The sequence below is a fragment of the Sturnus vulgaris genome, chromosome 6 (assembly GCF_052056855.1).
Source record: "Sturnus vulgaris isolate bStuVul1 chromosome 6, bStuVul1.hap1, whole genome shotgun sequence".
In the NCBI taxonomy this organism is placed as follows: Eukaryota; Metazoa; Chordata; class Aves; order Passeriformes; family Sturnidae; genus Sturnus; species Sturnus vulgaris.
In genome coordinates, this window is record NC_142248.1 from 23,929,222 (window position 1) to 23,951,871 (window position 22,650).

Below are 22,650 nucleotides of genomic sequence, written 5' to 3' on the forward strand. Positions count from 1 at the left end.
TGGAAGGATGGATGGAAGGATGATGTTCCTGCTGCTACGATGAACAGCTGGCTCATGATGCTTTTAAAGGTAGGGAGTTCCATCACAGCTAAACATAGGAGGGGCACGTTATTTTATAGCAGGCCTTTGAAAATGTAGAATTCATCAACTCATGATTTTCACAGGTCTGTCATTGTAATATTTTCAGGGTCTCAGTCCTTGAGGTCAAATTATGAAGTTGCAACACATGCAAAGATCTCTTCTGAAAAGGCAAAATAGATCAAACAACATTTAAAATGTAACAATTTTTTTTCAAACAGAAACCAGGAGGCAAAAAGGTTATCCCTTTTTCTTTAAATATCATTATTATTTACACTGGCCTCTTGATTTTTGAGATCTGACTCATTGATTTTTAATACTTGTGTAGCATCATCTTGAACATGTGGCATAGGCACATAGAAGCAGTAATATAGCCAGAAAGATTCCGTCCTTAGTGGCATGGGTTGACCTTGGCTGGACACTTGGTGCCCACCAAGCTACTCTACCACTCCCCATCCCAGCTGAACAGGGAAGAGAAAAAAGGGCAGAAGAAAACTCATAGGTGGAGATAAGGCAGTTTACTAAAGCAAAAGGTTGCATGCTCTTACGCAAAGAGAAAAAAAAGTTTATTCTCTATTTCTCATCAATAAGTGATGTTCAGCTGCTTCCTGAGAAACAGAGCTTCAGCAACTGTAGTGCTTTCTGCAGAAGGCAAACACTGTACATAGCAAATACCTCCCCATTCCTCCTTCTTTCCTTCATTTTCATCTCTGAGCTGGTGTCACATGGTGTGGAATATCCCTTTGGTCTGCTTGGGTCAGCTGGCCTGGTTGTGGCCCCTCCCAGGATCTCACCCACTCCCTGTCCCTTGGTGGGGGGGAAAGTTGAGAGACATCACTGATGCTGTGCCAGCCCTGCCCAACAGTAGTCCCAGCACTGGTGTGTTATCCACACCTTTCTAGATACCAGTGCAAAGCACAGCTCTGTGAGGACTGCTGTGGGGAACTGCAGCTCAGCCAGACCCAGGACAGTTAGAGATATTCATGTGAGTCTTAGATATCTCTAACAGTCTCCTTCCTTTTACATTTCCAACCAAACGAAAGAAGTCCTGAAAGCAAATGGTTTTGCCCTCCTGATGTGAGGAGCTGCTTTGTTACAATGTCAAATGTCATTGTTATTATTAACTGCCTCTTTTGTCTTTCAAATTGTTCCATTACTTTATGTGAGCTTCATTTCTCTGTTAATAATTGTATGAGAGGAAAAGTAATGGTGGTCAAAGGGAGACTCTGGCACAGCCAGCATTGAAAGAAACACAGATGGCAGAGCAATAGTTAAGGAGCAGCAGTCCTGGGGGGCTAAGGAGCATGAAAATGAGGGCAAGATGGAGCCACTTTGTCCATAGGGGTTTTTTTTTGAGAGTCAAACCTCTGTTTTCAGCCTCATTTTGGTTATTGTCAGGAATGCTGACACTAATTTTCTTCAACTTTCTGCCTTTTTCACCTTGCACTTTAACAGCCTGTCTCAAAGGATGTTAATGAAGTGCAAATAAGTTTTGTCTGTGGAAAAGAATCCTGCAGAATACACCATGCGTGGGAAGCGATCCTTCCCAACACCTGCATGTCCCCTCCAAACCAAGGGCTGAGCTAGCTGGGGTATGTTATGAGTGATACACAGATGATCAGTAAGCTCTTTGCTTGGCATCCCTTTTTCATTATGCTGCCATTTTAGAGAAATGTTTTTATAGCCTCTGCTTGATTTTTCATCAGATCCCTTCCTCCCTGTGATTCCTCCCTTCCTGCTTCCTACAGAATGTGGCCAGCTGGTTATTGCTAAATTTAAACAAAGATGTGCTACTTGTAACTCTCTTTGCTTCATGCACACAATATTACTAGCCTAACTCATCTAGCAAGAAGTACTTCTATTTTGATGTGCACAGAAACTGTAAGCCCAGATGAAGGTCAATGAAGGCTGTTGCATAGATAGATCATGCTGACAGGGAGTGCTCTAACCGGGTTTTTTTTGCAGCAAAGTGCTGATTCAGTGGAATTGGGAAATTTGAGGGGTACATGTGAATACTGTTCAATATGTGGGAGCTTGATGGGAGCTCAAAATTGGGTGTCCAAGGGAAATCCACTGAGCAGCTCCAAGAGCAGCAGCAAAGCATGGCCCAGGTCTCCATCAGTGTTGTAATTCTGCCGTGCTGATGCAGAATAAAACACCCAGCATCTCCTGTGAAATAGAAATTCTCCTTTCACGTCAGCTCTAATTACAACAGCATACCATGTTTAAACAACCCATAAAATAGGGCATCAACAAGGAAGTGACTCCTTGCATCTCTGAGATTGATGCAGCATCCAAGAGCTCAAACATCAAGGAGAAAACAGCAGGGAGTTTAACTCCCAAGATCTCTCCCCTGCTGTTGTTATCATTGACAATGAAGGCAGTGTTGTAAGTGCAGAGTGCAATGGACAATTCATGCACTTACCATATCTTGCACTTTAGCTACAGGCGCGTGATTTTCTGAAGAAATGATGACAGGATCAAACATATTCTGGCAGATACTCACAAAATCAGAGCCCCTTTCACTCAGTAAATGACCGTAAAAATGCTTTGAAGATGACAATAAAAAGTTATTTAATCATGTTCAAAACAGAAGCACCTGCCAAGTCAATATGTCATTTTTTTTACATGATTGGCTGATAGAGTGACAATAGTGAAAAATGCAAAGTGAGGCTGTTAGGAGCAGCTACTGGCCTGATTCCGTAGTAGGCATAGCCTGATGGTGGAGAGAGAGAGCAAGAAAAGAGGAAAGAAAAAGCAAGACAGTCACACATACATTTCCTCAGCCTCCTGATTTTCAACTCTTTTCCCAGCTGTTACAAGGTGCCCTTGGAAACCTAGTCCAAAGATGTCTGAAGAAGCCCTCATTTTCTGTGAAGTCAGTGCTAGAGGGAGAAAGGACAGTGACGAAAAGGAGACCTAAGACAGTGTGGGTGATTTTCATGCAGCACAGGGGAAAAGGTGCTGGGGAGAAGGGTGAGGATCTGCCCTTCTTCCACCATCACTGCCTTAGGATATCTGCACCCTGGTAGGTGGGTGCTGCTAGAAATAGACACATGGAGTGTTCTGTGCAGCTGGGTGCAGATTTTTCAAGCAGCCCAGGAGAGCCAGCACCTGCCACCAGCAGTGTGGGCGGTGGGGCCACGCCATACAGCAAACTAGAGCCTGTACTGCTGCACAGCCTCACCACTACCCTTGCAGCTGCATCTACCCCAAATTCAGCAGCTCTTCTAGGCAAGCCATTTACCTGGTGGCTGGCATACGCAGCTGTAGCATTGAAGAGCTTTCTAGCTATGCCTGGTTCAAAACCCTATTTTGATACTGATCGATTGGGTTCTTTCATGATTATCTGAAAGGAAAGTAGCCCAAGAATGGTGATAATTTGCATTTTGGTACCTGAAGCACACCAGGTAGCAAATATAGATGTTCATACTTAAAGAAGCGTCAGTTCTGACCAAGCACTGTCATCTCTAATACACTGTGAGCCATGGGGATCCCTGGAATTCGTTCTCAGCACAAAGCCAACATCCATGACTAAATGAGAACAATTTTGCTCAAATATTCCATGAATTTTTTTCAGAGTCAGGGATTTTGTCACCAAACCCTGGTAAAAAAAGCCTTATTATTCTACTAGTTAAGAGTGGTGACAAATTTCAGAGTAGGTTTTGTCAAACTATTGGACTTCATTAAACTTTGCCAGCTGAACATTTTATCCCAAGATTATGTTTGCTGAGAGCTTTTACTTCAGTTGCTTCACCAGACTCTTTGGTAAGCTAGAATAGACAGGACACCTACCACAGCCTTCACTCCACAGGATGATGGCCAAGCCTTCATCTTTCCTGCAGCTCTTCCTCAATGACTCTTGAGTGCTTCAACATATTTTTAAAATGTAAACACCAGAACAATACTTCTGTAGTGTCTTGAAATTTCAGTGCACTCAAAACTCAACTCTGTTGCCCAAGCAATATTTGAACTATAGTACTCAAAGCCAAAAACAATAATAAAGTCTAGGTTTCTTTGAAGCATAGACAAAGTTATTTTTCAAATCTTAATACAAAAATGTGGCAGTATTCATACACATACACATTGAGTCTGAAGGTTACACAATAGTAACATTATTTCCCCAAGATCACCATATTAGACATGATTGAAGAAAATAAAGTGCTAAATTACTGGTTTAAAAAGAAAATATGAGGGAAGGAAGAATATTAACACCATCTCAGCCGCCAGTAGAAGGCAGGTAAACCATGCACAAAGGAAATACTTGTGATGAAGACAGAACTTCAACATTGAAGATCTCAACAGTAGCATCCTGAGGCCAGTGTAGGAGAAGTAAAGGGAAAACTTGAGTAAAAACAGTCACATCCACCTTTTAACTGTGCATAAAAATAGCACAGAAGGATGTCTGATAACATGAAACTCCCTGAAAGCAACAGAGAAATGGAAGAGATCATGAGGACCTCCCAAATGGTGCCCAGCAAGTAGCAGCAGAGGAGTTTTCTGAAGTGTGATGGCAAAGCAATCATCATGGATGATACTGCATTTTGCAGAAAACAGATGTGTCCAATTAGGAGCTCTACATGAAGGCACACAAACAACAGAAGTTTCCTTTTCTCTCCAGATCAATATTCTATTATACTTTTAAGTGGTTATATTTACGATTTAATAAAATCGTGATTAGTGTTGAATATCATAAAACCATTACCTCCCAATCCCCCCACCAACTCAGGTAGAAAATAAGGACTTAAGAGGAAAACTGCATTCCCAGTGTAAAAAGTCAGATGTTTCCTGTCAACAAATATTGCAAAATCAAACACTGTGGGAATGTCAAGAAATCATTTTTGTCCCCACTATGAACTAATGAGCAGGGCTGTCCTACATGGGAGATGCCCCTGACTGTTCAAAAGCAGCATGGACAGTCCCATGAAAATACATCCTGTGCACCAAAAGTGGCGAGGAGATTTTTTTTTGCTGTTGCTACTGGTTTTCCTATGTCTTTCTGCTGCATCTCTCTGTTTCTTTTCTCTTTTAAAGTATTACTCATCTAGAATCAAATTCTGTCAGATTTTGAAGAGGATCTCTAGCTCTGAAGTTTAAAAATTAGATTGAGCAAAGGCCTGTGAAGAAGTAAATTATTAGTTCTCCTTTTATTCAGGAAGGCAGCCTGAAACCAGTGGATGTCAGTAATGGACTTTTTTCCATGTTGGTCCTGAATGTTAAAAAAGTTATAGCTGTGCTCTGGAGACATTTTTGCTGTTTCCAGAACACTCTATGACATCTTTTAAATAGAAAAGCACTGGAGAAAATAGGATGAAAACTGGCACAACTGTCAACATCCTTGGTCTAGACAGTTGATTTCCTTCATCATTTAGAAGACAATTGTGAGCCTGAATATGATAAAGTGCAACCTGATCTCATAGCTCAGTAATCTGTGCTTAGTGGCAGACAGAGATCTCTTTAGACTTGTTATGTCCAGTAGATGTGGGATTTTAAAAATCATTTTAATAGTGTTACTGTTGATCCGAGCTCCTCTGCTCCTGAGTGTTACTTGAGCTCTATGATTGAGGAGCATAAAGCAACTTTTCTACTATGGGTAATTCCATCCATTGCCTCCTTTCCCACAGGAGGTTCACTTTAAACTGAGTGCTATGGTTTAACTCCAGCCAGAAATTAAGCACCACACAGCCAGCAGCTCCTTCTGCCACTGAGGGGATGGGGGAGAGAATTGAAAGGAAAACGTGGGGAAATTAATGGGTTGAGATAAAGCAGTTTAAGAGGAAAAACAAAAGTCACTCACACAAACAAAGCAAAACAATTCACTTCTTCTCATGGGCAGGCAAGTGTTCATCAGAGCTCCATCACATACAGCACACACATTACATACTAGGGGAGACAAATTCCAGAGCTCTGAACAACCCCTCTTCCTCCTTCTTCCTCCAGCTTTATACGCTGAGCATGATGCCATATGACATGGCATGTCCCTTTGATCGGTGGGGTTCACCTGGCCCAGCTGTGTCTCCTCCCACATTCTTGTACACCCACAGCTAGTGAGGAAGTATGAAAACCAGAAAAGGCCATGATGCAGTACAAGCACTGCTCTGCAATAACAAAAAGAAATCGGTATTATCAACACCATTTTCAGAACAAATTCAAAGCAATCGCGTACTAGCTACTGTAAGGAAATTAACTTTATTCCAGACAAAACCAGCACAGTGAGTCAGAAGCCTCCTGAAAGTTACATGAGGTGACTGGGGTCCTTCTGCCATTGCTGTTACTGGTAGCACTTGAATTTTTGTCTTTTTTTTTTTTTTATGTCTAGTAAGTGGAGTGTAGTAGTAAGTGGAGTGTAGTCTTTGTTTTGCAATTCTTTGTTCATGGCAGGAATTCTGGAAAGAGTTCACTACCTGATGGCCAATATGTGTGCGACAGGTCCAATGCTAAGGGGTTGGAAGCACCGTCTGAAGAAAAGGAAGTGGCACTATCTAGGTTTTTGAAGAAAAGGCTGAGTAACGCTACTAAGGCTCAGAAACTGCTATTCCTTGTATCTTAGCTGTTCCCATTTCTCAAGAAGCAGCAGCTATCAGGGACTCAAGTCCAGTAAGACAGCATCTTAAACAATGAACTGCAACTTGTGAAGGTCACTGAGTACTGGGGGAGCCAGAATTAGTCTTCTCTTGTCCAAATATAGTTGGACACTACCTGCTTCTGAAAGCAAAGTGAGCTCACTGTGATCCTAGAGAATCAGCTGGGCTCTCAGCAAGGGTGGAAGGCCTATTCCTATCAAATGCTATGAGGTACAAGGGGACGAAATTCCAAAAGTTTCGACAGACCTGACCTGCACGTAGTTAACAACACAGTCCAGATGGGTCATTAACCAAGACATACATACTGCAAGGAGCCTTTCCTAAGTCAGTGAAAAGAACATTTGGAGCATGGCAGAGTTCTGCTTCAGAGGTGATGTTTTTAATCTGTAGTAATTTTTAAAATGCATGGTGTGTATATATACAAAGACTAATGATGGATGTACATCGGCAGGGGCACACTCAACTTGTTCATGAAGTATCACAAAGAGGCTTGATCATATGCTCTTTCAGAACAATTGTCCAAAAAATAGAAGCAATCTGGTGACTTGTTTTAATGTCTTAGAACTAAGCTAACAGGGGCTCCCACTGAAACAGGGCTGGGCCTTTGCAAAGTCAATAGTTTATTTACTGACTAAGAATAAAGAGCCCTGGAATATGTTTGTAGATGTTAGCAATGTTTTTCATTAGCTGAAGATGGCATTAGGTCTTGATCATGGTAAGCTTATTCATTAGTCTCAGTGAAATTCACAGGCCTGTTTGCACGGTGAAAGTAACAATGAGACCTGGTGGGGAAAAAGAAATAGAAAAGGCAGAAACTGTGCATTCACCCCTTTGAAGAGGAGGCAAAAAAATCCAAACCAGCAACTGAGAAGATTTCGTGCTTTATCAAAAAACAAGTCAAAGTAACAGAAAATACACTGAAAGGTTCTACGTTTCTCTTGCCCTAAAGCTGATATGGCATTTGTTAAATATCTCCTAGACACAGCTTAACCATTGGTAAAGTTAACTATTTTCCTTGATAAATGCACTTAAAATTTAAACAGATTAATTTGTTTCTGTCAGAAAAAAATATTTTCAGTCCCACCCTATCCTCTTCACAAGACTTTTTCTTTACTGTAAATCTCCATAGACTATTGAATTGTCTCATTATTTAATACATTCTTCTTTCTACTTGGATGCATTAAAATAAGGGGGTGCTTTTCTCCATGCTTGATGACTCTGCCATCTTCCCTGCACCCACGCTGAGATGACTTCACTCATCCTGCAAGAGCACTTTGCCAGTGCCTGGGAATTGCACCTTTCCCATTCCCTAGATTTGGTAAAAGACAACACACAAATCGCACATTTTTGTGAAGAAACCCACATCAAGTAACATTGCAGCCGGTGATCAGAGAAAATCCCAGCAACCTGAGATTGGGAAGGGACATCCCCTGTCTTTGCCTGGATGTACAGTAGCTCACAAAAGCAGGAATTTAAGGAGGCCCTCCTATTTTACAGAACCTTCCTAATAGCTGTGTGTGGGTTCCTGGACAGGACAGCAGTTCAGATGAGCGAGGAGCTGGAGAAGGACCCTTCCAGGTGAGATGCTGCAAACACTCGGCAAGCTGACAGAGGGTAGATTTGTGCTGAGGAGGAGCAGTCTGGTCCCGTTGTCTTTGTTTCCTTTTCTAATGACGTTATCACACTAGTTCCACAGATTATCCTGCTGCGTAGCTGGGTCGCAAAGGGTTAAAATAGAGGGCAGCATCTGTACTTTTAAAACTATGTACGACAAAGTCCATTGCTTGAAGTCTGGGTCCTTTCTCCCCTCCGCCCCTCCCCAGCTTCCAGTAATCATTTATTATAGAGGGGTTTTATGATACAAATTTGATAATCTCCCATACACATTGGCACTGTTCTAATTGGAGTTGTAAGCCCATAAAATTCAAGCCCTTTGTTTTCATGAAGGCCACAAGGTTTTAAAAGATGCTATTGTACCGCCTAAAACCCATAAAATTGTCACTAGGGACTGATTAAACAGTCCTGAATTGAAACAGTGCGGATTTTGTCTAGGTCCTTTTCATGCACAACAATGCTCTTTTCAACCTCCAAGACAAAAGGAGGTTTAAGGAGCGATTCTCTGGGAGATTCTTCTAAGATAACCCCATCCATATGGGAGACAAGGTGGCCAGCAGCTGAGACGAAAAAAAAAGAGATTTCGGATGGCAGGAGGAAAAATAAAGGGAAAGGGGCGGGGGAAAGACAACAACAACAAAAAATCAAAACCCAACAACCAACCAAACAATAAAACCAAACCCAGGTGACACAGAAGCTATGTTTCCCCAGGTCCTTCCTGCACAGCCCAGAGGCCTGATCCGCTCTGCGCCCCCGTCTTGGCACACGGCTCCCTGTCCAAGCAGGGAAGGGAATGTAGGTGGGAGAACTGGCGTCCCTTCCTTCTCCCCAGCCTGTCCTGCGCTGTAGCTGGGTCTGATCCTCCCACACCGAGGACAGAGGCGACACCGAGCCGCCCAGGTGGAGGGTGCGAATCCCTGTATATGGTAGGGCTGGGAGGAGAGTGGGGCCATTCTGGCAGGGGAGGCGGCCAAAATCACCCACGGAAACCGGTGTGTGCTTTTGGTTGCCTCCTCATCCGCCACGGCATCAGCAGCACCTCCCAGCTTCGCTCTCCTGGGCTCCCCAGCATGTGAAGGCAGCGTACCACATCCCAGGAGCACACTTCATCCAAAATTATCCCCTTCCAGGGAATAAATAAAAAAATAGTATAATAAAATCCCCACTGAAATATCTTTTGCAGGTCCCTTTCCGTCGACCTTTTCCTCGGCGTTGTCTGCATCAGTCCCCGTGGGGTCTTTGCCCCAAATATTCCCTCCGTTCGTGGTCCGCAGGTACTGTCGGAGGGTTGGAAGCAGCCAGTCTAGTCCATATTTCAGGGACCTAGGTTTAGCTCTGGAGGGGATTTTAGGGCTTTTCCCCCATTGGTGGTTGGCAAAAAATATATGTTATTATTTTAACCCCGAAGTAATAAAATCGGCAGTATATCAAATAATTTTAAAACATAATTTTCTTGGCTATCCTTTCCCAGTCGAAATTTGGAACGGTTTCGGGCTATCGGAAAGATTGCCTTAATTCTGGATCCTGCCTTAATGTCTCTGTGGAAGACATCGCCGCTTGAAACGCAAAGCCGTGGGGAGCAGAGGTCTCCAGAGCGGGAGACTCCCGGCTCACGCTTCCCGCAGGAATTATCACCGCGTTTACAGTGAGATGCTTGCAGCAAAATTTATTTGCCGTTTACCGGCTCATATGAATAAAATAAACGAACTTGAAAGTCAAATTCGACTGGAGCTATCGAGACAAGTATTTAAGATTTTATAGCACAGGAGGCAATCCTACGAAACAATAATCGTTTCGAATCGTCACAACTACACTTCTCCGCCGGGAAAAACTTATTTGCCGAAAATCATTTTATTAGTCACTGGGAGAGTCAGCTATTTTAAAGTACACTAGGTCGCTAAGCTGATCATTAATTTTTAACAAGGAATCTTTCGAACGGGAGGAGGAGGAGCAGAGTTTTACAAAATTCGCTCCTCACGCGGCATCCTCGCCCTCGGGTGAGGCCGGCGTAGGGGAGCGTGGCCCCGGCCAGCTTCGTCCCGGGCTGCCGCCGCCCCGGAGCCGCGCTCCGCCGCCCGGCCCGCCCGGGCCCGACCGCGCGGTGCCCCGCAGCTTCCCCGCGCTACAGCCCGGGGCTGGGGCGGGCCGCCCCGCGCCCGTGGGATGAGTCCGGCCCCAGAGGGCTAAGTGCCGCTGTCACCATCCCCAGGAGACGACGGCGGGATGCGCTAAGTGCTGGTACGCGGGGAAGACGCCGAGGGCGGCGGAGGGCGGGCAGGCTCGGTAGCCCTGTAGGGCGAGGGCGGCCTGGGCGCTGCATCCCGCCAGGGCGCAGCCCAGCTTGGGGCGTGCCGTGGGCGCCGGTGGACTGGCGGGGCAGCCGCGGCAGGGCTCCCCGTCCCGCACCAGGACCGGCACCACCACCCGGCGCAGCAGGGCGGGCGGGCGCGGCTGGGGGCTGCCGGGGCCCTCGCTTCGCGCCCTCTTCATCTTGTAGCGGTGGTTCTGGAACCAGATCTTCACCTGTGTGGGGGTGAGGCTGAGCAGCCGGGCTAGCTGCTCCCGCTCCGGCGCCGAAAGGTATCGCTGCTGCCGGAACCGCCGCTCCAGCTCCAGCGTCTGCGCCTTGGAGAAGAGCACCCGCCGCTTCTTCTTCTTCTCCTCGGCCTCCGAGCCGCGGGCGGGGAGCGACCTTTGGGTGGAGTCGGGCAAGCTCATCTCCGGGCCGCTCTCGTCGGAAGCTGGGGACAGCGAGTGGGTTAGAGAGAGGGAGCAGCCGGGGCCGGGGAGCGAGGCAGGCATCGAGGAGGCCGCTGAGAGCTGAAACACCTCTCGCAGGGAGATCCCCGGCTGTCTACCGTGCCGGATTAATCCCAACAGTCAACGAGAGATGTGAGCTAACCCCAGGAATACATTAAACCTAGCCCACGGGATGGAAAGGACTGTCCTCCCGTGGGTGACCCGCTTTTGCCGGCAATCCCCTCAGAGGCACGGCCGCTCCACCGCGCATAGCCCGGGGATTGCGGGCTGCCAGCCCTCGTGTTCCCCGGCTACTGAAAGAGAATATAGGACTGCCTGGTCCTCTCATAACTGCTCTTCACTAGCAGCTCTATTACCTTACTATTTAACTTATCCCGGTGGTGTTCCCGCACCCATTCAAAGGACGATCTCTCCCTGCGCACACACAGGTATACGATAAACGCCGCGTTATCTGCGGCACAATTTATGTGTGCGAGGTGCGACCAATGTGCTGCACAGCTGGGCTTGCGAACTGCAGCCTGCCCGGCAGCGGCAGGTGCGTGGATCTGGGCGGTGGCGCGCAGGGCGCTCCGCGGCAGATCGGGGAGGCGAGGCACGGGAGTGCTCAGCTTTCCTCTGCGGAGCGTGGAGCGGCCTCAAACCCTTCAGCACAAAAAGACAGGATTTCTTGCAACAGTGAAACGGGGGTAAAAAAATAATCCAGAAACTGGGCTTAAACGATAAACGCCCAGAGAGAGGTGGACACAGCCTGAGGCTTTGGTTTCTGACGTAGCTGGGAACATGCACAGACTTACCAAAAAAACCCTCCCAAAACCTCCCAAAATAACCTACAACAAAACCAAACCCTCTTTTCTATCTTAAGATAGTGGCAGGGGCATTTCTGCTGTTCCGTTGTTGCGATTCAGTAATATTTTTTTAAATTCCCAGCCCGTATTCCCCCGATCCTGTAGGCTATGTACACTGTCAATTCGCTGCTTCGCATCTTCCTCAAAGGAAGGGGGAAATAAATAAAAGATAATTTTGCCATGATGGAGAATTCCTGTCTGTTTTATACTCACAGGGATAGTGATTTCTGTCTGTTTCTATCCACCCTCGATACGGCGAGCCGGTGTAGTTCTCCGCAGAGTGGTGATGTTCAGAGGCTTGCTTTACGCTATTAGCATCCTGCTCTGGTAAATCCAAAATGCTCCTCACTGTAAAACTGATCCTGCCAGATGTGGCCATGGTAGGTTGTGTACACCCCCCAAAAAATCTCACCCCAAACCGAACCCCCTTCCTTAAAAGCTGCGAGGAAAGGATTGTGTCCAGTTACTGGGGAATCTCTCGGTTCAAGAGGACCTTCCTTTCCATCGCCACCTAACCCCAAATATTAGTGTCGTTTACAGAGGTGTCCTGTTTATATAAACAGTCCTCCCCACTGCAAACACTGCCTGCTTTCAAACCGTCCCTGTCTATAGGATGCTAAGTACCTGAATTAGTCAAGTGCTAAAGCCCTAATGGGAGTAGGTGTAACCCCCCCTCCCGCCACCCCCATGAGAGAATAACCCGTTACCTCCCAAAGACAGCAGGAAACAGGCGTCATCATTACATATTCTGTCTGATTAGCCAAAAGTGGGGACAGATAATGGTAATTGTTAGCAGTGAATAACATCTTGGGTGGCATGTGGATGACCAACAACCACCCCCCTCCATCCGCCACCGAAGCCACCAGCGTCCCTTCTATCCGCAGACAAAGTGAATCCTCCCAGGACATCCGCAGAGCATGCCGAGAGCCCCCTCCCTACTTCTCCTTCTTTATTTCCCCCCTCTCTTGCCTCTTTCTTTAAATCTGGAAGGAATTTAAGTCATTATTTTTTTTATTTGCCGGGCTGTTTGCAGTGCTACCTCAAATTCTCTTTTTGTTGTTGGCAGGTTTCCTACCCTCAACAGGGCACTTTTCACACCTCGGCTGAGCTGTCGGCGAGAAAGGCTGGCGGGTGTGTGCATTAAGGAATGGGATCTCTGGAATGGGGTTTTTTGCGTCTCCTGGGCATGGTAGATGGAAGGTGCATCTTTTTCTCGAGAAAGATAATGGCGGGAGCTTGGCATACTCGGTCCATAAGGAAGAGTCGGAAGAGGGGTAGGGGTGTTTTTTGTTGTTTTTTTTTTTTTTTTTTTAATCACCAGTTTGCGTTGTACTAACCCAGGGAATATCCCCTTGGGCGGGGTGTGTGAGTGACTGAAACGACTCCAGCTGGGGAGAGGGAGAAAAGATCAAACACGGCGCGTCTATTTATCCACGCCGTCCTTGCAGACCTCCGCTTCATCTGCCGAAAGAGGCAGCAAACGAAGCCGAGGACCGGCGCCCCGCGGGAGAGGGTGCTGACACTTTCTGGGCACGGTTTGGGGACGCCCGGCGGCAGCTCCGCGGGACAAGCACCTTCTCTCAGTTCCACCTCCCCTCATCCTTTCAGTGGGCAGCCCCGTCCCCCCGCCAAGCTGTGGTCGGGTTTTGCCCAGCCTCGGTGGCCGCCGAGGACTTATAAGAAAATACGATACAGAAACAAGCAGTCCGGCGTGCCGTTCAAATGCAAGCCCGCGGTGGCCGGCAGGGCTCGGTCCCCAGCTGCAGGGCAGCGGTACAAGTGGCCGATGGGGGCGATGTTTCACGCGGGTCGCGGAGCGTGGGTCAAGCCGTGGGAGCGCAGAGGGCGGAGGCGGGACACGCTCCCAGCCGCCCGCAGCAGCTCCCTGTGTGCCTTCCCCACAGCTCCCCGACAAGGGGGCTTCGCGGCAGGGACGGGCACACGCCTCGGAAAGAAGTGGGAGGCGAGTCCGGCTGGATGGAGCAAAGCCTGTAAGGAAGGAAGGAGACACCCAGCCTCTCCCCAGCAGATCAGCTTTCCTTTAAGGCGGGCCGAGGCTCTCACAACTCATCCCCGACGGGGGAGCGTCGCGATGCACTGCGGGCCTGCAAAGAGAAACTCAGATACACGCGGAGATACTCTTCTCTCCGGCCGCTTTGTTGGTTCTAATTTCCCTGTCCAAACAGGCATCTATGAGCTATTGTGTGTAGATTATATCTATCCAGTCCCTCTCTCGTCCCTTAGACCTGCTGCCCGCGTGCCCCCGGCCGCCACCGCCCCTCCCCGCCCTGGTCTGGATGTCGCTTCTGGGAGCAGTTTCAATTCTTGGGGAAAATGTCAATAGAGCAATAACGACAAGGGAGAGGTGAGATTTATATCGGCGAGATTTGTGGGCGAGATGAACGGGGCACAAGGCTTCATTTGGCCACCTTCCCGCATATTTCTTCGGGACTGGACAGGCTCCATATAAACGATTCCCAGGCCGTGATTACTGCAGCCACCTATCAAGCGTGCCTGGTGACAGTAGTTATCTCCCAGCTCCGAGCACAGCCTCCCAGTCGTCCTGGGTGGTCGGAGCGAGGGGAGCACAAATACATGCCAACTGCTAGGCCGTGAACAAAAGGGAAATGTAGCCCTATGTCCCGGACCTGTTGGAAGCATTTGTTCCAGTCAAGATTTTGCATTTGTTCAGATCTGGAATAATAGGTGATTGACGCCTTCCCACAATGTGCTTTAACTCGCCGGGATAAATCGGAGCTTGTTCCTTGTTGTCATGGTTTTCAATAGGGTTCAATGGGATTGAACCACTATCGACTCTGCTTTACGTCTCCGGCAGCCCCGTCCATACAAATTTATTAGTTACGTCTTTTTAAATGAGATTAAATTGAAACGACGTGTCCGTCCTCGGCGGAGCGGCCACTCCCGCGGTCGCCCCTGTGTCCCCTTCGCCCCGACTGCCCGTGTCACCGCCGGGGCAGCCCACGCCGGGCGGGGGGACAGGGGCCACTGCCCCCCCGCTGCCAGGTACAGCCACGCTCACCTGCCCGGGCCCGGCCAGCGCCGCTGCCCCGCGCTCCCGGGCGCCCCGGGTATAAAAGGCGACCGAAAAGTGCTTATTAATATCTTGACCCCACAGGCAAATATTTGCTGAATGCCTGCGCAGGAGAGGAGTTTCGGGGGGGTCGAGCAGAGGAGGGGAGGGCCGGGATTCAGAGCGCCACAAACTTATACAGTATCCGAGGTGGCTCTTAAGAGGAGTTTGCCAAGGACACTCTAAAGAAAGTGCAAAAACTTTGCAAGGAAAAAAGTCAGGATGAGAGAAAGAGAGTCTACTTCAGTGACCTCTCTTAGCCTTTTAATCTATTTAACATCCTAAGCCCACACTGATGTGTAGAAATAAGTAAATGGTACTCTTCAGGCCTTAAGAGCTCTTCAGCGTCAAATATTTGCACTTACTCTTAGAGTTTTTTCTCAAATAGCGCAAGACACATTCCCCTTGGACGAGCCGAGCTGTCTAAATATACCTACGCATTGTTATCTGAGGGAAACGGTTTGCTTCAAAGGCAGAACGTAATAACCTGAAATGTTTCATCTCTTGGTTTGCTTGAGACAGACTTGGACGCTTTTCAGCTCTGGCTGCCCGGCCCCATTTCGGGGTTTGCCGGTTCGGATTTCACTCTCTCCCGCCAGACTCCTGCGTGTCTGCCCACGGGACCCTGGACCCGCCGCTCCCCTGGGGAGCATCCTCGCACCGAGAGGTGGGATTGCCGCTCACTGCTCTGTACAGGCCGCTTAGGCGGCTGTTCTCCGCGTCCCACCGAGAGCCGCGTCTTCCTCGACGGTGTCCACGGGGAAGAGAAGGGGCAATCATTTCTCTGGGGATGCTAAAAGTATTCGGCAGGGCCCACGCGTGTTCTCCGCGTGGTGGGGTCCTATGGCAGGATCCGCCCCGCATGAGCCCGTCTCTGTGGGCCCACGGGGTGAGACCTTGGTGGCCTCCGTGGGCCAGGAGGGGATGGCTGAGTGTCCCCGACCACCTCGTCCCTCCAGATAAATCCGCAGAAACACTTCGCTCCCCTCAGGCCCTCGCCTCTTTAAATGAAATTTCACTTTTCCAAGGGGGTTAAAAAAAATTAAAAATCTTTGGTTGTTTTCACACTGCACGCAGCGCGCTTTCCAGTTCATTCTCCGACGACCCCCGCCGCCTGCAGCTCGTGTGAAGCGGGCTGGGAGAGTGCGGAGCTCGGGATCCCGGCCGTGTCCCCGCAGCTGCTGGAGCGGACGAGGCGGGGGCGCGGTGGCCGTGGCACCCCTTAAGGCACCCCGGTGGAGATAACCCTGCAGCGTGGACCGGGCTGCTCCCGGAGAACCGGAGCCTCGGAGGGACCGCGGGTTTTCCTGCCCGAGAGGCGGCCCGGCCCGCTGAGAACATCCTGGTCGGACCGTCCCGTCGGGGCTCTTGCCGCGCCCTTGCCTGGCAACCCTCCTTACCAGCCCGCTGTAAAAACACCTCAGACCACCTGAGAAAATAGCGGCGGCTTTTTCTATAATTCTTTTTTTTCTTTCTTTCTTTTTTTTCCCCCCTACTTGAATGGGTTCATTTACTGTGTTCAGTGGAGGATTGCAAAGCAGATTGACCAAAACGATGTATGTGAGATGCAGAAATCAAGTTTTTTCCTAAACCAGTTGATGGTCTCTACACTTCCATAAAGGAGGAGAGAAAAAAAAAAAAAGAAAAAATAATATCGATACAGAGTCCGTCTGGCTCCGATTGCTGTAGTCTCAGTTTTAAGGAGGAATCTCCATAGTATATCTGCAGGGGCGTTAAATGCAATACACGGAATTGACTGAAATGAAAACCTGACTCACAGAATTTAATGTGAATTTTAGAATTTATTTTAAAACAGGCCAAAGTCCACCTTTCTGTAAAAACCAAAGAATCTTTTACTTAATTTTTCCCAATAACGAACCTTCCCATAAGTTCAGACCCTTTCCCTTCATCATCTGAAAATACTGTCGTTTATCTTTCCCTCTCAACTACAAACCAGATTTAGAATTTGAAAATTAATATAACTACTTACTTGTCTTTTTGCTTTGCAACTGATACTCATTACACTTTCTAATTAGAGCAAGACTGTGGAAGACAGGGAATATACCCTACAGGAAAACTGGATTCTATGTATTTCTGTATGTTGTATTTGTCTCTCTTGCCTTGCAAAATAATGAAATGCGCTGTGCACTTTTCTTGATACATCCAAACAACCTGCTTCTCCTGGAGCTCCTTTCTTTCTTTTTTTCTTTTTCTTTTTTTTTTTTTTTTTTTTAATGACTATTCTTTATTTTAAGTCCCTAAATAGATTGACTTTAACCTATTAAAAACCTCAACAAACAAAATAAACGTCTTTCTTTTGTAGCCAATTTTGAAGATGCTTATTCTCTGGTGCACTAACCCCCATCCCTCGGAATCACGAACCCCTTTGCTATCAGTTTTATTTTGCTGGGTTTTTTTTTTTCCTTTGGTTTCGTTTTTGTTTGTTTTTTCTTTTTCCCCAGAGCTCACTAATTTGAAATAAATAATAATTATTAAATCTGATCTGTACAAAGCATGCAATCGAAGACTTACACTTTCTAGGAAGCCCTCCATTTTCCATTCTGCATTTAAACAAGAGACTTAGCTCCTTGAAACAAGGATGCCCCACAGCAGTGGAGGATTCAAGATTGAGTTTTTCATTTGCTCCGTGTGATCATCCCAGAGAAGTTATTTTGCAAGTTGATAGGAAGCAATGCAGCAAGGGACAAATCCCCCTTGCTCTGTAAGTTGGTTTGGGGCTAGCCAAACTGGTGTAGACATGAGCAGGGCTAGCCAGCTGCTTGTGCTTTCCTTCCTTTGGGCTCTGAGAAGCTGAGCTCTCAGAAAAGACTGAGGGGATGAGGCTTTTGCTTCCCGCTGGGGTTATTTGGCTTGTGAAACTGCAGCAGTTGCTCTGTTAAGAGCTGGCTGGAGTACAAACTCTGTACCTACCACCTCTGCAACACTATTTGTCTCTTTTCTCAGTTTTCATCCTGCATTCTCAGCCTTTATGGGATGTACAGAGAGGCAGGAGCAGGTTCCAGCTGAAGGGTAAAGCATGCCCAAGACAGGGCATAATCTCGGGCCCTGATTCAGTTCATATCTGGAGCATTTGGCCTCTCCTCCCTGTGTAACATACCCGTGCCAGACGCTCAGGCTCCCGGGTGGAGATGGTTCATCTGGAGCTCAGGGGCAGCCAGCAGCTTCAATGACCTTGAAAGGGGCTGCTCTCAGGCAGAGGCAGAGACCCTGACCCACATACACCTGGCATTTAGCATCTAACCACTTTACTTCAGAGGGAATTAGGTGCCTAGAGCCCCTTGAAAATCTGGCTCCAAAACTGAAGCGGGTGGTGCTAGGAAAATGGGCTGAGTGGTAAGACAGAAGGAAAGTCCTTAAGCAGCTGTTGAGAAACTGCAATAGAGGACAAAAGTTTCCTTAGGGAAAGCTGTCCTGTTGATCAACACCATCACATTCAACAGACCTTCATAATGACAAAAGGCATTTTGTGCTTTGGATAGTTTAGAAGGATTAGATACGTGATTTCAATGTAATAATTCCTTGTTCTGCACTATGTTTTATCACGTTTTAGCGTAGACATTAAGTTCTGATAAATATCCTCTATTACTTAAATTCGACTGAATTATTAGAATAAAATTGGCACCCAAAATTGAAGAATTCTAGAAACGTCCCTTTATTATTTTCCTAAGGCTTTATTTTCTTCCTCTGGGACATGCCAAGTCACCAGAAGGTTGGGTACACACTGATGGACTGACCATCACATGAGCAGGCTGCTGCAAAGTCAAGAACCTGTTTCCTATTAGTGAGCCAATAAGATGGGATTTTCATCAAGCCACACACATAAACCTTCTGTGACCATAATGGGGTTTGAGACTTTTGGCCATCTATCAAATTTGGCTGAGGTGGTTTTTTTTTCTTTTTAAAAATCTTTTTTCTTTTTTTCAGATTTTGAGGTGGAAAATAAGACAGCCTTGTACTCTGTGAAATTGTGCTAAAAGGCACTTGTAGATCCCAACAGAAAATGTTTAAGAAAAGGTATCTCATATCTGTTTCCAGAACAGAAAGATTTATTCCTGGTACTGTAGGTAAAAAGATATGAGTACAGAAATTAAAGTTTAAAATTGCAGCCTCTTAGGCTGAATTTTCCCTGTTGTTTACATACTGTTGACTACAGCAGCCTTTAAAAATACAGAGTAAAATATCTCTGCTGGCTTCATGTGCAGTTAGCTGAGTGAAGTTAGGGTGGCTCGGGCATGCCACACAGTGAGTGACAGAGATGTTTTAGCTGACAAATTACCATGAAGGAGTTTACAGAGGAGTCACATCCAGTGCATAGCAATATAATCAGCTTTTATATTTGACTGTACATGGGTCAAAGCCCAGATGCATATGTCTCAATTTCCATGTAATTAAAAACCAGGTTATGATTTTTCCAGGTTTTTTTATGACTTGATATTCAGTTGTTTTTTTTCTCCTGCAAATATACCTTGTAAAAAAGATGGTTCCAGGTTTGCACAGCAAGAAGCTACAGTTTATTTTCACTTGCAACAACTCCACACATGTAATTCTCTATATTTTATGCATGTACATGTATACACACTTTGGAAAATCATTCTTTAATGTAATATTGGTCTTTATATCTCACAGTTGATGATTCTTCTTTTCTTCCTCAGTGTCTGTCTCTACAGATATCTTGGTTTTCTTCTCTCAATCCATAATTTAGTTCTTTTTTCTCCTTTTTTCCCCCTGTCCTCAGTTTACATTTTAAAGCTTATTTGCAGCCATTTTCTGACACTCAGATTAAGTTCTGAATATCATCTACCATCAGAAGTTGCATTAAGAAACCAGGACAACCTGGTTTCTCTATCCTGTTGCACTTTCTTAAATGCAATTAACGGTTTTCCTGGCTAGTACCAGAAACAGTGTGGTCAGCAGGACTAGGGAAGCTTCCCTATACTTGACACTGCTGAGGCCACACCTCAAATTGTGTGTTCAGTTTTGGATCCTTCACTAACCAAGAAGGGCACTGAGGTGCTGGAATGAGGGCAGTGAAGAGCAACAAAGCTGGTGAAAGGTCCGGAGCACAAGTCTGATGTGGAGCAGCTGGGGGAATGCATCATCTTATCACTCTCTACAACTAGCTGAGAAAGGAGGTCATAGTGAGCTGCAGATCTGTCTCTTCTCACAAGTAACAGGCAACAGGACAAGAGGAAATGGCCTCAAGTTACACTAGAGGAGTTTTAGACTGGATATCAGGAAAAATTACTTCAATGAAGGGATTGTCAAGCAGTGGAACAGTATGCCCAGGGAAGTATTGGAGTCACCATCCTTGGAGGTATTTAAAAGACATGAAGATACAGCACTTAGAGACACAGTTTAATTGTGGACTTGGCAGTGCTGGAGTAATTGTTGGATTCGATGACATCAGAGGTCTTTTCCAACCTAAATAATCAAAACTGAGCAGCCAAGCTTTAAAATATCTGGTCCTCATTTTGCTGTCATATTATATAAACGTAGCCCCAAAGGGCAATTTAGGGCTTCAATGAGGCAGGTCTAGTTTGGGTCAGAAGCAGAAATGTAGTCATTTAATTGAAAAAAGAAAATCAGTTCATGTGGCTACTTTACAGGTAGTGAGACTTTGCACATAGTATCCCCTCATGTTATTTTCTCAAAGCTTTATTTGCATAGCAATTGTCAAAGTCCAGCTTGAGTAATAAAGTAACATGATCTAAAGGAGGTGTGCTAGATGAGGATGGAGGAAGATCTGAAATGTAATTTGGTTGTGCCACTTTTATTCCATATGGCTTTGTGCTTCCTGATCTATTTCCTTGACTTTAAAATAGGGTCAGATTCTACTAAATCAGCTTTCTCTAAGAGCTGATGTAGTTGTATGTGTTGTGATTGTTGGGTATCTACATAGTGCATTAACTACATAAAATACCTTAAAAAATTCTAAACAAGCACTCGTATGAGTTTGTGGAAACAGGTATTTCGTGGAAGCATTTGTGTTCCATTCTGGATTTGTGTGTCATGCTTTTGTTCAGTGAAGCTATTCAAATGGTTGCAGTTATCAAGGCAGAGAAGTTATGATTCATGTGTTGAAACAGCTGCTGCAAGAACATTTCAAAAGAAAAGTTATTTGGGTGTTTTACTCACCTGCAAACCCAGTGACATCATATTAAGTAACAGCTTCCAAAATGTGACTGCTGGAGCTCCCATTAAAAAACCAGGAGCAATTGCTCATAAAGCTTCCAACCAGGCACTAGCACTGTTAAAAAAGGAAAAACTAATTTTTACTTATGGGCAGCAATTAACAATGTAGGTAAATCCAGTTTGCTTTCACACCACTTCACCCCCCACTTGTCATCATGTTCTTCTCCCAGCACAACTTCATGGCACTGCTCAACTGCTGAGCACACAACCTGCTGCCTTGTGAGAAATTAATCTCTATGAATACTCACAGACGTGCTTTTTGGGTTTTTTTGACCTTGAGTGGACTTGGATGATGTTGCAGAGTTATGTACACCCCTTGAGGTTACTGTGGGCAGGGGCAGTGTGAGCTGCAGAGCAATTTAATCCTTGTGGGTGTAGAAACAGGGCAGAATCTGACTCTGCTTCATGCCCTACAAAAACAGCCGGCAAAATCCTCTGGCAGGTTTGTCAGAAAGAAAGCATCTGAGGCATCAGACAAATCCTGAACACACAGGTTCAGGAAACAAGGGGTACAAAAAGCCAAGGGGCTGAAAGAACACACAATAACTAATAGTGAATAAATGACTGCTGACCCTCCCCATCTCTGCCCTCTTTTTCAAGCTGATCCCAGGGTAAGGTTGTACATCAGCTGTTTTCTTTAGGAGTGTGCAGTCAGCTCCACACTACAATTTTAAACTCAACTGAATCATCTGATAACTTCTCTGATTGTGTGCTGACAACCTTCTTAAATTAAAATATGTGGAATTAATTATGCTTGGGCCCTTGTTCGTGATAATATTTTTGCAATTTTTTTCAGGTCACTTACTAACCACTTGAAAAGCCAAATTGTCAGTCCTGCATGAGTTAGAGCAGCTTACTTTTTGGATACTGCAGCTAAGTGAGAGCTTTCACAGAAATTCTCAAAATTATGATATTCCCCAAATCAGGTTTGTGACTATCCATTTCTGCCTCCAGGCTTGGGCACTGAGTGAATATAAAAAACATTTCCAAGATTTTCTCCCTCATATTGCAGTGCTTAAGCCTAGTGACAGGAAGGAAGAACAGTGGATGATTAATTTTAAAACAAAACATTCCTGCCAGCCTTCTGCAGCTAAATGGAAGTTGTGGTGACTGTGGAATTTATGGAGAGTATTTCAAAGTGAGATATATTTATCCCATGACAACACTCTATTGCCATGACATTTTGTAACATACCTTTAATAATGAGTAACCTTTGTATAATGGTTTACACTTTATAGAATTTCTTATATCAGAGAAAAAAAACTACTTTTACTGGTTTTGGAGCAGACATATTAATTTTTTTTTTCTTTTTTCTTTTTCTTCCCTAATGTGTTTCCTTTCCCTGTTTTTTTTTATCCAGTCAGCAAAAACATCTATTGATTAACAATACAGCTGAAATTCCACCTCACACAATCATGTGTATTATGGCTGACATCAAACAGATTTACAGAACTTAAAGTAATGA

General features: G+C 45.9%; 2 protein-coding genes across 2 annotated transcripts in view; one reads left to right on the forward strand and one right to left on the reverse strand.

Moving 5' to 3' along the window:
- Positions 1–9,856, forward strand: part of LOC148223365 (uncharacterized) — a 46,590-nt gene extending 36,734 nt beyond the window's left edge. The window contains exons 2-4 of the mRNA XM_088167303.1: positions 8,160–8,240; positions 9,460–9,550; positions 9,748–9,856. Coding sequence (XP_088023429.1) covers positions 8,160–8,240; positions 9,460–9,550; positions 9,748–9,837 — 262 coding nt within the window. The 3' untranslated portion in view covers positions 9,838–9,856. The remainder of the gene's footprint in view (positions 1–8,159; positions 8,241–9,459; positions 9,551–9,747) is intronic.
- Positions 9,857–10,472: 616 nt separating this feature from the next.
- Positions 10,473–12,553, reverse strand: NKX2-8 (NK2 homeobox 8). The gene is made up of 2 exons (XM_014889775.2): positions 12,095–12,553; positions 10,473–11,017 (listed from the first exon to the last, which is right to left on the reverse strand). Exons 1-2 carry the CDS (start codon positions 12,258–12,260, stop codon positions 10,473–10,475), a joined length of 711 nt encoding a protein of 236 aa, XP_014745261.1. The 5' UTR covers positions 12,261–12,553.
- Positions 12,554–22,650: the final 10,097 nt, after the last annotated feature.

Excerpts from the sequence above, each read along its gene's own strand:
- NKX2-8 (XM_014889775.2), bottom strand. The coding sequence starts at position 12,260 with ATGGCCACATCTGGCAGGATCAGTTTTACAGTGAGGAGCATTTTGGAT. Across the intron at positions 11,018-12,094 it reads AGACAGAAATCACTATCCCT|CTTCCGACGAGAGCGGCCCG; the intron begins GTGAGTATAAAA and ends CGCTGTCCCCAG.